At 38.1% G+C, this 17057-nt stretch overlaps 2 protein-coding genes across 10 annotated transcripts in view; both read right to left on the bottom strand.

Annotated features, from left to right (window-relative positions):
* Positions 1 to 1835, bottom strand: part of LOC106963558 (nesprin-2-like) — a 75643-nt gene extending 73808 nt beyond the window's left edge. For all 5 annotated transcript variants that reach the window (XM_015058542.1, XM_015058540.1, XM_015058544.1 and 2 more), the window contains exon 1: positions 458 to 1835. In XM_015058542.1, the coding sequence (XP_014914028.1) occupies positions 458 to 1831 (1374 nt within the window). In that variant the 5' untranslated portion in view covers positions 1832 to 1835. The remainder of the gene's footprint in view (positions 1 to 457) is intronic.
* LOC106963559 (nesprin-2-like) overlaps positions 1752 to 17057 on the bottom strand; it is a 45378-nt gene continuing 30072 nt past the window's right edge. For all 5 annotated transcript variants that reach the window (XM_015058547.1, XM_015058549.1, XM_015058548.1 and 2 more), the window contains 13 exons: positions 16914 to 17015; positions 16449 to 16652; positions 14985 to 15190; positions 13988 to 14095; positions 12734 to 13016; positions 11636 to 11808; positions 10894 to 11209; positions 9988 to 10152; positions 9620 to 9898; positions 9390 to 9517; positions 8609 to 8735; positions 2984 to 3130; positions 1752 to 1840 (listed from right to left, as the gene is read on the bottom strand). In XM_015058547.1, coding sequence (XP_014914033.1) covers positions 1832 to 1840; positions 2984 to 3130; positions 8609 to 8735; positions 9390 to 9517; positions 9620 to 9898; positions 9988 to 10152; positions 10894 to 11209; positions 11636 to 11808; positions 12734 to 13016; positions 13988 to 14095; positions 14985 to 15190; positions 16449 to 16652; positions 16914 to 17015 — 2247 coding nt within the window. In that variant the 3' untranslated portion in view covers positions 1752 to 1831. The remainder of the gene's footprint in view (positions 1841 to 2983; positions 3131 to 8608; positions 8736 to 9389; positions 9518 to 9619; positions 9899 to 9987; positions 10153 to 10893; positions 11210 to 11635; positions 11809 to 12733; positions 13017 to 13987; positions 14096 to 14984; positions 15191 to 16448; positions 16653 to 16913; positions 17016 to 17057) is intronic.

Here is a 17057-nt window from a genome sequence, read left to right as displayed (position 1 = left end):
CATTTGACTCCACCCATGATGCGTCAAAAGCTGTTTTCATTAGACTCCGCCCACGTTGCGTCACACGCAGTTTTTATTTGACTCCGCCCACGACGCATCACAAGCAGTTTTTTTTTGACTCCGCCCAGGACGCGTCACACGTAGTTTTCATTTGACTCCGCCCACAACAACGTTTCTGTTCCATCTATTATTTGTGCATGAAAAGAAGGTTGACATTTACGGAAGTAACTTTGGATGGAGCTGTGTACGGATTGATTGATTTTAACGTTTATTCTGAAATGGGAGCCAAAAGGATCGTCTATATCTGATATAAACAGGTCTAATGTAGTGAATAAAAAGTCTTGATCATTGTTCGTCCAGGTATTCATGTTATGTTTGTTCCATTTATTCTTCCTTTAAAAGCAAAAGAAGTGAAAAAACTTTTAAAATGTGCTAACAAATAAACCAAACAGCTCACCTTTCCCAGTGGCCACAGCATTTCTTTCAGCGCTCCATCTTGCTTCCATTTCTTTTCTTCAGGTAGCAGTGAAGTGCCGTCTTGTCCTGTGGGACAATGCTTCCCGTGTGTACATTCAGAGTCGTTAGCTCCTCCTTGCGCCGCCCCCTCACCTGCTCCACCTGGGCTCATTGCACTGTCGGCAGCTGTCAGTTGTTTGTCAGTTGCATCAATTTGATTTTCGGTTTCAGTTTCATCTCGATTTGGCACCAAATCCTCCGCAGAGCTCAGGGCAGGAGGCGCAGTTTCCCCCAAAGAGTGACAGGCAGTCGCCCCCGATTTGCTGACTGGGGATGTTTGAGCCGTTTCAAACTCACATTTGGAGTCGGATTCAGACAGAGTCAGAGCTTCGTCATTCTTTACTGCATGGGTTGGCTGAGTCTCTTTGTTTTCTGATTGCCTGCTTGAACCTTTTCGTTCTGCAGGTTTTCCGTCTAACTCAGGGTTGGGTCTTGGTTTCTTCTCAGGAAATCCTGCGTTTGAACTTGTTTTACAGTGTTGATCTCCTACATATCCACTTGGCTGTATGTCAAACGACTGCAGCTCCAAAACTACAGTGAACACTTCATCTTTGCTTCCATTGACTTGCCCATTTTGCTCATCTTGTTCTCTTGCACCTGCACTGAAAGCCTCTGATTCTGCAGCTTTTATGCAGGTTTCTGAAGGTGTTTGGTCCGACTCTGACTGGGCTGAATCTGTGAAAAATCTAGTTGCTTTTTCTGTGTTTTCAATCAGCTCCTTTTCCGTTTTTTCTTTCTCCATTTCTGGTTCAACTAAACATACTTCTGTTGAGACATCAGAATGGTCTTCTAAGGCATCAAGCCTCTCTGAATGTATCGGCGGAGGATCAGGCACGTTGTTGATCCCAGGAATGGTTGCTTCAGTCGATTCTTTAGGGGACGAGACAACCGGTAATTTGATTTTGTTGATTTTGTCTGAATAAGACGGGTCTAAAACTAAGGCTTCTTCAGTGTTTAGTGAGGCGGATATGATTGTTCCTGCAATATTTCCAGAAACTGTCATGTCCGTTGAGTCAACAGCAATCTGTTGGTTAGTTTCTCCTGATGTAGACGGCGGCTCCTTTGACCCGAAAACATCTGGACTTTCTGAACAAACGGCTGGAATATCGTCTAAAGCAGCTGTTGCACAAATAACAGGGATGTTTTCTGGATTCGGTTTATTGGCATCAGTTTCAAACTTCAATACTCCTGGTTGAGAACTGAGCAGTTTGGTTGGGACTTGTAAGGTTTCCCGGCCATCTTGGTGTCTGTCTGAGTTGGGTTCACAAACATCTCCGGCTTTTTCTTCACCTCCGTTTCGCATTTCTGTTAGCATTTAATTAACCTGTTAAACCCCCACAAAAAACAAAAATATTAATCAGTAGCTATGTGTGGAGTTTGTCTTTAAATTAAATAACATTTTAATTGTCCTCACATTAATCACTCCCTCCAGGATTTCATGATTGACTCTGTGATGTTGTTTGTAATAAAAATCACTAATTTCGTGGTGCTAATATATACATATTTGTGCAAAATTTTGTAATATATAAATATACAGAAATTAGAAGCTCACTGCACTGAACTGCATTGAAAACCTGGATTTTCCTCCAAATATTGATTCCTGAACTTTTCCTGAGTTAAAACATTAGTATTGTTATTTTCTTAGCATTATTTGAGGTTTGAAAGCTCTGCTTCTTTTCTTATTTTGACTTATATTTCTCATTTTCTGAAAATAAATACTACATTTTTGCTTGTAATTTCAGAGACATGTTGTCAGTAGTTCATAGAATAAAAGAACAATGTTCATTTTATTCAAACATAAAACTATCAAAAGTAAAATCAGAAAAACTGATCATTTTAAGTGGTCGGTTAAATTTTTTTAGAGTTGTATAAATATACATTTAGAAAGAAAAATTGTGTTGTTTTTTTAGTACAAAATTTGCCAAATTTTATTTGTTCTTATGGAGTCTCTTATATGTATATTTGTAAATTTATTCCAGATTTTTAAAAATGTATTTATCTCATTATTTAACTATAAAAAGTAAAATCAGAGAAACTGAGCATTTTTCCAGAACTGTTTAAATATTTTTAAGATATTTTTTGATATGTGTACTTATAAATTACTTTTCACTCGCCGTATCAATAACAGACGTCAAATAAAGTAGTGCAGCAGAAGTCGGAAATACTGCCTCCTGGAGGTGGGAGTTAGTCATATTTTTGAACATTTTTGCAGAAATTTTGCAATAAACTCACAATTATACATTAGCGTGAAACAATTTGTTGATTTTGCTTGGATTTGGTGGAATAGTGACCAAGTGGAGGGACTGACGATGTAATTTGGCAACATGCTGAGACAAAATGCTTTGATTTGATTGATAACATAACATTTAAGCACACAACTGTTATTCTGAAGGTCCAAAAAAAGCTACTGTGAGCCATTTTTGGCCCCCGGGCCATAAGTTAGACACTTTAATAAGAATATTCTCACCAGGCCTCGACTTTCCATCAAAACCTCTGAAGCGCTTTTCAGCAGAGTTTTCATCATTTCTTCACCCAGACAATTTACCAGAATGTTCTGCTGGGAAAGAACGTCGTAAAGTTTGTTTTGAAGCTGTAAACCTTCATCCAGAACCGCCTATGAGAGAGCAAAAATTTGCTTTAATTATATTTAGATTTGTTTTTTATTACTATGAAAACATCACTATCACTAAGAAGATAGCTCACTCCTGCTGGAATGAGCTGCATCCTGTTTTTTCTTTCTGATTTTTAACAAAACAATGAGCACCATACATAGACATTCAAGTCATACTTGAGACAGTACTTTGGAGAATAAACATAAACTAATAAATGACAAGACAAGAACCAAAAACAAAGCAAGATACATTCAAACAAAAATCCATCAATTTTTTCCATAAGTACATTGATATAAAGTAGATAACTAAAAAATAAACAAACAGAGGTAACAGAAAGGAAATAAAATATAAATTAAACAGAAAACAACTAAAATGGGGCACTTAAAGGGCTTGATGTATTCTGTGCTACTAAAATTGTTATAAGGCTTAGATAAAGGCTGTATGCCATTACAACTGGGAAGTAAGGGGAGCACCACTCATCGGGTCACATCGAGCATCAAAGACCTGACATGGTCCAGAAACGGTGACCAGATTCTTGAAAATGTGATTTCAGAGCCTTTGAGAGTATGCCTAATTTTTTCAGTTTCATGAATGAAAGGGCATCTTTTATCCAATGAGAATGTGAGGGTGGGAGAGGATTCTTCCAATGCATCAGTGGGATACGCCTAGCCAGTAGCGTGAGGAAGGTCAGCATGATGGGGAGGCAGTAACTGGTTTTTGGGGAGAACCCCAAATAAAGCAGCGAGTGGAGATGGCTGTACTGTGGTCGAGGTGATTACAGAAAGTGAGTCCAAAACAGATTTCCAAAATTGAAATAGGGAGGAACAGGTCCAAAACATGTGGCCGAGAGCGGCTGGGCCCAAACCAGACTTCACACAGCTTGAATCCACGTCCGGAAAGATTCGAGCCAGTTTGCTTTTGGACCAGTGTACTCAGTGGACGACTTTACACTGAACTATTCTATGTCGGGCACAAACTGATGAGGTGTGAATGCGTTCCAGAATAGTTTGCCACATTTCATTATCGATCTCTGCGTTAAGATCATCAGACCAAGTAGCCTGAAGATGGCCAAGCCCAGGAGTCATGTTGAATGTTGATATTGTACCCTTTGCAGTGGGACTAATTTCTAGCAGTTGATCAACCATATTGGGGGCAGGGATTATTGGAAAACCTGGGAAACGATGACGAATAAATATCTAACTTGTAGAAATCTCAAAAAGTGGACAGCTGGTAAGTTAAAATTTGAAGATAATTGAGCAAATGAGGCAGAAGTACCATCTAAGTATAGATCTTTCAGAGAAAAAAGCCCATGGCTTTTCCAACTGAAAAAGTTTTATCAATGAGTGAAGGTGGAAATAGAGGATTCGAGTTTAGTGGTGACAAAAGAGGTATTCTCTGGATCCCAAAATGTTGCATAATCTGAGCCCATATTCTAAGGCAGTTCTTAATTATATTGTTGGTGTAATTTATAGGAGATGTTGCAGGGGGAAAGCATAAAAGAGAGTACAAGGAAGCAGAGCTACTTGAGGCCTCTTCTGTTGGTAACCATTTGGGAGTCTCACAGTTCGCATTGCACCAAAATAACATTGTACGAATATTAACAGACCAATAATAGCATAAGAAATTTGGTGTGGCAAGCCCTCCCATTTCCTTACTTTTCTGTAGGATGCTCTTTCGTATTCTAGGAGGTTTTCTGTTTCATGTGAACTGAAAAACTGAAGCATCGAGCGTCCTAAAAAAATATATTTTGGGGGATAAATACTGGTAAACACTGGAAGAGGTACAAGAATTTCGGCAAAACATTCATCTTGATACAGCTGATCCTGCCTGCTAAAGAAAGTGGCAGCATGGACCAGTAAGTCCTGAGTCAGCTGGTCAAGTAAGGGAGAAGAAATAGCTTTAAAAAGTTGTGAATAATTACATGGATTTCCAGGTACTTAAATGCTTGCAGAGAGATCTTGAATGGTAAGCCAGTGTAGGCCGTAGCTGCATCATTAATTGGAAATAACTCACTTTTATTAAAGTTCAGTTATTTGTCCAAACTTTTCAAGCAGGTCTAATACTGGAGGCATTGAGGTCTCTGGGTCTGAGAGAAAGAGTAACAGGTCATCAGCATATAAAGAGACTTGATGGTTCAGACCACCTCTTGTGATGCCGTGCATTGGACTGGATCTAATGGCTGCAGCTAGAGGCTCTATAGCAATTGCAAACAAAAGAGGGGAGAGTGGACAGCCCTGTCGGGTTCCACGGCCAAGGTGAAAATATTCTGAGTGGTCATTGTTTGTGCGAACTCTGGCTAACGGAGAAGTATATAACAGTTTGATCCAGGAAACAAAGGAACAGCCAAAACATCGTAAGGTGTAAAACAAATAGGACCACTCTACTCGATCAAAAGCTTTTTCGGCATCCATTGAGATAATCACTTCTGGGGTATCAGCTGATGTAGGTGAATATATTATATTTAGCAACCGCCTAATATTATGAAAGGAGTGTCTGTTTTTAATAAAGCCTGTCTGGTCAGGGTTGATGATTTTGGTCATGATTACCTCCAGACGTTTTGCCAACATTTTTGCCAAAATCTTGACATCTGTACAGAGCAATGAAATAGTTGTTGCAGACTCGTGGATCTTTATCTTTCTTTAGGATAAGGGAGATAGTAGCTTGTCGCATTGTGAGAGGGAGAACACCAAATTCATATGCTTCTTTAAGCATGTTAAGCAGAAGGGGAGATAGTTTTTCTGAAAAGACCTTACAGGATTCTGATGGAAAACCATCAGATCCAGGGCATTTTCCACTCTGCATTGATAATATAGCACTCTTGACCTCAGCGAGCGGAAAGGGCTAGTCTAAGTCAGAGGCCGTTTCAGGATCAATTGTAGGGATAGAAAATTATCAAAGAAACTTTCATAATGAGCTTGATCGGGTGAACACTCTGAAGTCTCTAAACTGATTGTTGATAGTTTGTGGATTAATAGAGGTCCCATTGGAGATGTGAATTTCAGCGATGTGCTGGTTTGAAGCTCTCTGCCGAATCTGATGAGCAAGAATTTTGCTGGGCTTGTCACCAAACTCATAATAACTATAACGGCTTTTAGATAATCGTGCCGCAGCTGCGTCAGAAGCTAGAGTGTCAAATTCAGCCGTTTTTATCAACAAACGTTTTATAAGGTCTGGAGCAGGGGACTCTGCACATTTTGTTTGCAGGTCAGATATAGCACTAGATAGGATAAGACTTTTTTGTGTGGTTGTTTTTCTAAGATATGCTGAGTAAGCTATTATCTCCCCCCGTAAATACGCCTTACATGTCTCCCAAACTGTTGCTGCAGATACATCTGGAGTAACATTAGAGGCGACAAACAGGTCTAAACGGTCATTCACAGGATCAATGAGTAAAACCGAATTAAAACGCCACGGAGGCCGTGAAGCAGGTCTACCCGGGAGAGAGAGATCCAAGGTGACACGAGAATGGTCTGAGATTACGATGGGATTACAGCAACATGACCAAACTGAGGAGAGCAGTCTGTTATCCAGAAGAAAGAAGTCAATTCTAGAGAAAGTAGAACGCACTGGGGAGAAAAAGGAACATTTTCTGGTGTTAGGGTTGAAATAACGCCAAACGTCTGAGACTGCATATTGCTGCATAAATGTATGTAAAACTTTGGAAGACACTGAATATGACTTGTTGAGGAACGGCCAAGCAAAGGGTCAAGGAAGCAGTTAAAGAATGAGCTGGCTGTTATTCAGACCAGGAAGTGAGAAGAAAATGTTTTTGAAAAAGTCCTCATCATCCCAATTCGGACCATATACGTTTACTATTGCCAAATTGCTACTGCTAATTCTTCCCAGGACAATAATATAACGGCCGTTAGGGTCGGATATGACTTTGGTCACAGAGAGGGGAACAGATTTATGTATTAGAATAGCAACCCCACGTGCCTTGCTATTAAATGATGAATGATGCACCTGGCCAACCCACCCACCACGAAGCCTCAGCTGGTCTGACAGTTTTAAATGTGTTTCCTGTAGGAAAGCAATTCTTGTGTTTAAGTGTTTTAGATGATTAAATACTTTTTTACGCTTTATAGGAGAGTTCAACCCTTTAACATTCCAACTGACAAATCTTAACGAATCCCCTGGTGCCAATGGGGCGTCAGTACTTGGTGTGATAGATATGAAAATGACAGTGAGCTATGAACTGTAGCACATATGGAATGAGTAGCACCAACACATGCAGATAAGGAAGACCCGCAAAATACACATACAAAAAGAGGGAAGAAAAAACAACAATAAAAATAAAAATGGGAGATGGGGTTCTAAGAAGGTATAAAAAGCACAAATGTAGCAGCAGTCCAAGCGTGCGTCTACTCCTCACGCATTCCACCCGCTTATCCCTGTTTTTTATTTTTAACAAGAACAGCGAAGAGGGGAAAGGTCCAACGCTTGGATTATAAGTTAGAGGATGGATCCATCTGTGGCATTTTAAAGCTCAATGATAAAAGAATGAATAAAAGAATAATACAAAAGAAACTTATGAGAAAAATCTGTCCTGCTTGGACTGAGAGGCACAAAGGGAAAGGTAATTTTCATGTTATTAAGATAAAGTGCAGCCGAAAAAAGCTTTGGAGGCTGAAGCCTCTCTGATTTACAAAAGCACAGAGAGCTGAGTCACAACTTTAATTCACATGTTGTGCAGAAATAGTTTAAATTTGAACATTTTTGGCAAAAAAAGGACTATGCAAACTCAAGTTTGCATGAAACTACTCTGAATCAATTAAAAATAGGATTCAGACATGTAAATTAAAATCGAAAAATTTTATGTACTTTAATTTTTAAAAAATTTTATGTACATGTTTTGCAGAAAAAGTTTAATTTTGAAAATTTTTGGCAAAGAAAAGGGCCTTTGAAACAACAGTTAATCATTAAAAGATTTATTCAGACGTGTAAATTAGAATCAAAATTATAAATTACATAAATTTTTAATTAAAATTAAGAATTTTAATTGACATGTTTTGCAGAAAAAGTTTAAATTTGAACATTTTTGGCAAAAAAAGGACTTTGCAAACTGAGGTTTGCATGAAACAACTGAATTATTAAAAACTTTTAAATTTCAGGTTTTCCTAACATCACAGATTCTTGTTATATTATAAAATCTAATATCAAGACACACCTAGAAGTTTTTTAAGAAAATGAAATAATCTCTTTGGAGTGTTGAAAATAATTCACTCAAAATATAAACAAACAAGTTGATTGGTATAATTGATGTGAATTTGCTTGACGATTTCTAAAATGATGAACATTTATTGCTTGTTTCATTGGTTCCTGTGTTAAGTTGACTTAAATTTCAGCTTCTGTATCAAAACAAAACAGTAAATAAATGTTTGCGATAACATGGCAGTAATATATTAACTTTTTGGGTTGAATCTAAACCTCAACCTGATCCATGTTTAATGGAAACATTAATGCAGACGTTTGTGAATTACCTGCCCAGGTGACGTCTGAACTTCCACTGCTTGGATCCACAGCTGCAGATCTCTGATGACGCCTCTCACCGCCTCGCCCGTCACTGCCACACATTCTTCCTTTTTCTGGTTAAAAACTGACCTCAGGCTGGATTTAGGGCACAAAAAGGAGAGAATTCAGCTTTTTTAGACAAAATGTTTTTAGAAATGAATGGAAAGTGAATTTTTATGGAAATGAAAAGACTTTTCTTTTCTTTCTGTCACAGAAATCACTATATCCATGATATAGTGACTCTCTACTAGTAAAAATTAACACATTTAAATTAAGATAATCATAATGTAATGACAATTAAGTCGTATGAGAATAAAGTCACAATATAACAAGAAAAACTAATAAAGCAATAATATTTTGAAAATAGTCGATATTAAAGTTTTAAAGATATTAAAGATTTTATTCTCATGCAACTTTATTCTAGTAACATTATGACTCTCATAATTTTACGACTTTATTTTCATCATTTTATGATTTTAATCTCATAGTTTTATGATTTTATATTCTTAGTGTGACCCTAATACTTCTCTGCCAAACCTATGACATTTTCAGATCAGTCTGTTTTATATATCATTTTACTGAATTTGCACAACAGAATTTGCTTCCATAAATAAATAAATAACACAAGAAGAACGTTGTTGTCTCCATTCTTTCTGCTGAATCAGCCATCCTCTGCTGTCTGTCTCAGTTACAGAGCTGCTTGCAGCTCACATCTGCCTTTATTTGCTGTCATAAACTGAGACGAAGTACCTGAGGAGTTCTTTCCAAACAGCACTGACAGTAAAAATGGCTTCTGCAGGAAGCACTTCCTGCATTTCCCTGGTCCTCTGCAGGCCATTAGCTCTGATATCCAGCTGTGTCAATCTGCTATCCAACTCCTGAGAAGCACACATGTTTATGTTATTGAAAGCAAGCATGCAGTTTTTGACATGTGTTTATTTGGAGATGTAGTGACACTTTGCAGTATCCTTTAATGTTACCTGTACCGAACGCCACTGCTGTGTCAGCTGGAAGACATCTGGCAACACAGACAGCTCCTCCACATTTTTGCCAAGATCTCTTAGATCTGCCTGTAAAAGGGAGGCTTCTCCCTGCAGAGGGATTGCACGCTCTATCGCCCTCTTGTGGTTTTGAAGGTTACTGATTTGCTCTGAAAGGCTGGCTTGGGCTTCTGCTGTGCAGCTGGCTGCGAGGGAATCCCTGAGCGTTACAAGCACTAAAAGCTCCTTTTCAATTTCTGCTACTTGTTTCAGCAAAGCCTGGGAAGCGGATGGAGGAAAAGAGAAATGTGAAACATGATACAGGTGGAAAGAGAATATGCAGAGTCAGCTTTCTTAAAGGGTTTTACCTCCAGAGCTGCTGCATCAGAGGTCAGCCCGCCGGAGCTTTCTGCTCGGGGCTGGCAGGCCGTCATCCTCTGTTGAAGGGTTGTCAGGTGGTGGTGGCAGGTCTGCAGCAGCTGGCCCAACTCTTCCTCATTACTCAAACCTTTCTGCAGGTGGGCGCACAAACCCTGCGGACATTTCAGACCAAGCAACTCAAACTCAGAGGTCCCTGTACTCACGTAAGATTTTAAAATACTGCTTCCGTGTATTTTAAAATCTGGCCTTCCAGGGAATTATTACTAATTAGGATACGCAATCAATCACTTATTATTTAAATAATACATCATCAGACAGAGTAAAATGTAAAAATGAAAACAATTCACCCAGGGCCGGACGATATGGTTGAAAAACATATCACCATCTAAATGTTTCATATCAGTCAATATTGTGTTTATGTTAGTTTTTAGTTTTAAATATATAAAATTTAAAACGGGAAATATATGAGATTTCCTGTTTGATCCCGTTTTCTCTCCACGTTGTTGTTTTTTTTATTTTTAAGACACTATAAGTAACGGTGGCGGAACTTTAAACTGCAGATACTCAACAGGTTGTTGCTAGGTAACCAATGAGTGAGTGAGTGAGTGAGTTGCTAGGCAACCAAGAGTGTTCTGCCAAAAATACTCAATAAGAGTTTGTGTTTTTGGAGTGTAGGGTTCACAATCCCCAAGTTAAAGACGACCGATTTAATTTATTTTATTTCATTAATTAATGTATTACCTATTTAGTTACTTGTTTGATTTTGGATATGTGGTCTGTTATCTTTCCATTCTTAAACAAAATATCTGTGAGGTTGTACAAAAATAAAGACGTTATTTATCAATCTCTAATGCATTTTAACATGAACTCAACTGGCAGTAAAATCCTTTCACCTTCACTTCTGCCGTAAGTCCTGCCCAACGGGTTTCCAACTCATCCCAGGAGGAATCTTTCCAGATGGCGTTCCTGGTTTTCTCAGCCAGCTCCATCCTCTTCTCATCCAGACTGGTTAAGGTTAATTTCAGCGATTCTGATTCAGCCTGCAGCTGCCGGGCGAGAAGGAAGGCCTGCGCTCGCTCGGCCGAGCCCGGCCAGGGGAATAAAGATGGAAGCCGCTCCGCTTGGTGCTTCAGCTCTTCCACTCTGCAGGAAGCCTCCTGCCTGCTGGTCAGGTAGGCGGAGGAGAGCTCCAAATCATCTTCCAGTGCCCTAAAACAACATCACAAAAGCTCCTTAATAAACAGACCAACAAAGAAGGTCAGAATCGGCCCAACGCGAGTTCAGCGGTTGCTTAGGACCACCACACCACCAGGGGGCCCAACAGGGGAGCCCCAAGAGCCCGAAACTTTTATATATATATATATATATATATATATATATATATATAAATATTAGATTGCTATTAAAGGGTTCAAATAAACAGCCATAATTATGTAACCTAATTGCAAATGATGCTAATATGATAGCAGGTATGTTAAACACAGGAATGAAAAATAATCCGGTGTTGACATGTTGGTATGGGTGCCCCAAATGAAAATCTGCCCAAGGCCCCAAAAAGCCCTGGTCCGGCCCTGGAGAAGGTTTGAAAACTGAGACAATCTGAGTTTTTGAGTAGATATTTCTGGCTCTTGTCACCTGGAGTAAGGCTGAACGGATTCCAAAAGGTTCTTCCAGTGTTGTTCTGTTTTCTGAATCTTCACCTGAACGTCTCGTTTCAGGTCTGGAGACAATCTTTGGCTCAGACTCTCTCCAGTAGCTCTGAGCTGCTCCAGACGCGTTTCCGCTCCAGTTGTAGCCTTTAGCACAGCCTGAAACAAAAACAAAATGTTTCACAGACTCAGGGATGAGCAGCGGGACACGTAATCTGTTTATTTAGATTACTGTGTCTGCTCTGTTAAATACATCAACTGGTGATTCCAGTTTGTTCGGTTTATGAGTCGCAGCAACATGATTTCTTCACAACCTGCTTAGAACGAGCTGGACAAACTTTAGACAAATGGAGAAAATGTATCAATAATTTGCTAACTTATTCATACTTCTTTAATTTTTTTCATATTCACATGACAGATCAACTCAAAATAGATGTAATTATGAAATGGAAAAGATACAATTCATATTTTAACATTTTTAAGAGTAAAAACCTGAAAAGTGTGGTGTGCATTTATATCTAGCACCACTTTTCACTGTTTTTAGAAATTTCTTTTAGGGCATATCATTACCAGCATATCTAGAGAAATAGCTCAAGCACAGAGTTTCATTTACGTTTAGGGATAGACTTTGACTAGACCATTCTACCCAGAATGTGTTGTAATCTAGAACACAGTCCAATCTCGAGTCTTTCACAGCTTTCCTATGGCTAACAAAAAGCAGCGTTCCCACAGTATGATGCTCCCACCACCATATTTACAGAAGTGGGGGGAAGGACTTTTGCATCGCTCTGTTCAAGCTGCATAACAGACATTTTTAAAAACACAGTTTAAATGTTTATTTGGCATCAAAAGGTGGAATTTTAATTTGAGGTTCACAAATTGACAAATATTATCATCAGTTATAATTACCTTTGGATAATTAAAGGCTAAATTGTGGGAAACTAATAATAAAATGGTTTGGAAGTTAATTTTATGATGTTTTAGGTTGTTTAAAGATCTTTAAATTACACAAAAATAAGTAATTTTGTTCATTTTTGCTAAATATTGCAAGAATATTTGCATTTGTGTTGGATTGTGTTCCTACCTGAGCATGACGAAGTCTTTGCTCTGCTGAAGTTTTAATTTCTTCACCTCTGTCACTCTGTCTCAGATCATCAAACCAGGACTGGATGGATTCAACCAAACCCTGAAATGCTTCTGAATTGTTACTCAGCCGGGGCGTCGCCTCCTCCGAAACGCCTCCAAGGTTTGTGCAGAAGTTTTGACATTGCTGCAGCAGATCGCAGCTCTGCTGCAGCAGCACGCAGTGCTGCAGGTTACTGCTTCTTAAAGACGATACGAGCTCAGCAATGCGCTCTGATCTCCCTCTGCAACACACAGAACAAACTAATTATTAACTACAAACAGGTCAGTTAGACACTTTATATCACATGTGTCAAACTGGAGGCCCGTGGGCCAAATCTGGCCCGCCATAGCTTTTTCTGTGGCCCTCTAAGTTTTAAGCTAAACACTAAATGTGCTTAAATATTATGTTATCAGCCAAATCAATGCAATTTTTATCCGTTTAATTCTAAATATATCGATAAGTTCCTCCAGTTTCTTGAGAATTATCATGGGAATTCATGCAAAATCAACAAATCCCTGCACTTTTTTCTGCTAAAACATAATTGGGAGTTTACTGCAGATTGAGAAGCTAGATGTTCTTTACAGTGAATAAAAAACATGAGAAACAAATCATGGATGAATAATAATTTATAAACAACACATAGCTTAATGTTTAATGGAAATCCAGGTTTTCCAAACACTGAAAATATCTGGTCATCTAAAACAAATATTTTATTAGAATCCAGAGAAACCCATACTAGTTTATAAATTATGGATTATTTATTCTTATTCTTTTTAAACATGAGGAACCAAAATGTAGTTTTATACTTTTATCTTATGGTTTGTTGTTTTGTTTGCATTTCCTTCTGATTCATGTAAAGGACTTTGTAAAGTTGCCTTGTTGCTGAAAATGTGCTACATAAATAAAATTACCTTACCTAGATATTTACTATAAAGAGTAAAATACAAAAACTAAAAAACTAGGGTATGGAGTAAAGCAAACATATAAATATGTATTTAAGGTAGTTGTATTTAATCAATATTATTGGTTAGAAATTGTGTTTTTATTTTCTTTAAATGAACCATATAACTGACAGAACTGCAGCATACTGCAGAACTTTTATAAAAATGACAAAAGCATTATTTATTTAACATGTTTTATTTAAACAAATATGGCCTTTGGATCAAATTTGTGCAACCTCTGTTGTAATAACTCATAATTTAATTTAATTACCTTTGCTGAATTGCTTCTTCTTGCAGAAAACTCAGATTCTTCGTCTTCAGTGCCTCTTCCTCAGCTGCACAAAGCCACTTCTCCAGTTGCTCTTTCTCCGTTTGCAGCCTGCAGAGGCCACAGGTTTAATGCACAGACTGCACAGTATACAATAGATTAAAGTGATTACAATGAGGGAAAACTTTCCCACATAGAGCAGGACCTACTGCTAAATAAAAACAAGCTAAACTTGCTGCAGCTCTGCTTTTGTCTCCAGTTTAGCCTGTTTTCCTGCCTGACTTTTATTCCCCAGCCTGTGAGTAAAAGGTTTAAGTCTGAACTTCAAGAATAACTCTTTTATAATTAAACAATTAATAGGAATAATCACGATTATGCAATTATTGAAATAATCATCAACTAATTTAGTAATTGTTTAATCAGTAATTGGAGCAGACAGACTCAATTAATGACTAATGAACAACATACATTTTACATTTAATATGAAAAAAAACGTTTGTCTCTGAATATGTTCTACCCCTAATTTAGCTTCACCTGGTTCTATTTAAGCATATTTTGCTATCAAGTTTTTAATCTGTTAATCCAAAATATAATTAACAGACCATCCAACACTATTAAAGCTGAGTCAAGCAGAAAAGTCAAAGTTTTTCATGTTAGAAGTTTTTTTTTTGCAGATGTATTCTTTGCTACAAATGCTCAAGCATTCACTGAATGGATTCTATGTAGTTGCATTTTATGCAATAAAATGTTATTCTCATGTTTTTTTTTTTTAAATAATTGATTTGTTTATTTCTATCTTTTAATGCATTTCTAAGGCTTGAATAAAAAATATGCAGAATGTGGCAGTTTTCTATATGATTAATCTGGTAACTAAATTAACTGAACAGAGTCAGACAAAATCAACAGAATTTCATCGTTACAGCTTTGTTAGAAGAACTAAACAAACCCATTTAAATGACTACATTCCCAGAAGGTGATCTGAATGGAAACGTGAGGTTACCTGTCCAGGTGTTGGACATTCCTCTCGGTTTGTTCCTCCACCTCGGCGAAAAGCTGATGTGTGTTTCTGAGTTTCTCCTCCAGCTGAATCCCTCTGACAGACAGACTCTGGAGGCTGTCCGGGCCGGCGATGGAGGCCAGAACCTGCAGATCCTCCAGTAAACTCTGGGCTTGTTCATCTTCAGTGTGGAGCTGCCGACATAATTCCTGTAGAGCAGCGGTGTCAGACTCATTTTGGGCCAAATCAGGATCATGAACGCTCTTAAAGGGCCGGTTGTGCCAGAATGTATTGATAAAACCTGATCACTAACTGTTAATATATCAATGAATCGTTAAAATTTAAATATAATATTGAACATCTTTTCAGTCCCACCAGGATTTTGTGATTCTTTTTGTGATTTTTCCCACCCAAAAAAATCAAAGTGTCTGTGGTACTAATTTGGAAATGTTAGCTCTTATTTATGGCAGTAAATGTGACTTTTTATTCCTTGCTGTATAGATTATGGACTATAATCTGACATCAATTAAGGCTGAGTCAGCTGTTTAGTACAAGTAAGAAAGTTTTTGACAATTTTAGAGGAAAATCTGTAATAAACTCCTAATTATGTTTTAACCCAAAAAAGTGGGGAAATTTGTTGATTTTGTGTGAATTTCCATGATAATTCTCAAGAGACTGGAGGGACTGATTGATATATTTGGCAGTAAACAGATAAAAACTGCATTGATTTGATTGATAACATGATATTTAAGCTCACTTAGTGTTTAGTCTAGAATCTAGAGGACCACATAAAAAGCTGTGGTGGACCGGATTTGGCCCACTGGCCTTGAGTTTGACACCTGTGCTGTAGAAGATGTTACTATTATAAATGAGCATTTTAGAAACAGTGAAATAGCAAATTTGAGCAAAGCTTAACACGAATCTCCCGTTAAAACTTCCTTGAGAAAGAAGATCTAACTGGAGAAAATTAAATAGTGATCTCATATTTTTGAACACAAATTTCACCATAAATAAGCAACTTTTGACCGAATGAAGGACGCTGGATCCCGAAAAGGAGCAAATTTGTGAAGGAGTTTTTGTTTAACAAGTTAAAACATAATTAGAAACTTAAACCTTTTGTATAGCGCACACAGCGGTAAAACCAGTGGCCCTCAGCTTGGGTTGCTAGGTGACGGGCTGGGATTCTCGAGTTGCTAGGTGACGGGCTGGGATTCTCGGGTTGCTAGGTGACGGGCTGGGATTCTCGGGTTGCTAGGTAACGGGTTGGGCTTCACTGGGGTTACTAGGTCAGGGGCATTTGTTACATTTCAAATGTTTTTAAACCAGCTAATTTCCCAAACACTAAAAAAACATGAACTTCTTCCCAAAAAAACAGGTTGGTGTTTTTTAGAAGCAGCTGAAACCCAATTAAAAGGAAAAAAATGTGTAAAATAATGTGAATTTTAATTAACACTTTAAAGCAGTTACCTTAAGTTTCGCCAGGACTGTTGCAACGTCTGGAGCAGAAAAACTGCGGAGGGAGTCTTGAATCTTCTGCAGGGAGCTGAGAGACTCTGCCATCCTTTCGGTGATTTGTCCCATTGTGGCCACCGTCTGCTTGTACACCTCCTCGCTTTCCAAAAGGAGCTCCTTCAGTTGCTCTATTTTCTTTCTCATCTGGGTCTCTACAACCTTAAAAACAGAAAAAAACTTTCATAAGATTCTACATAGCAACTTTGTTTATGATTAAAGAGTTTAATTTAAAGAGAAATATATTCTAGTGTTCAAAATTTTACAAAATATATTCATATATTTATGAATAAGTGTCAAGCAGAAAATCTGAAGGAACTTTCTGGTTTCAGGTTTGCTACAGAACAAGATTTTCATATTTATACATCCTGAAATTTACACCTTAAACCAAAACTAAGTGAAAGCAAAGCATCGTTGGTGAACCTGCAGCTCCAGAGGGGGCTCTGCACTTTGAAGCAGCGACTGAATCTCTGCAGCCTTCCTGTGGAAACGCCGTGCACTCTCCTCCTGGGTCATAATCTCATTCTGCAGCCAGAGTGAAAGAAGTTAATATCCTTCAAAAAGCCA

Source organism: Poecilia latipinna, unplaced genomic scaffold (assembly GCF_001443285.1).
Source record: "Poecilia latipinna isolate Pla-1442-1.1 unplaced genomic scaffold, P_latipinna-1.0 Scaffold1549, whole genome shotgun sequence".
Taxonomy (NCBI): Eukaryota; Metazoa; Chordata; class Actinopteri; order Cyprinodontiformes; family Poeciliidae; genus Poecilia; species Poecilia latipinna.
This window is presented reverse-complemented; position numbering and strand designations above follow the sequence as displayed.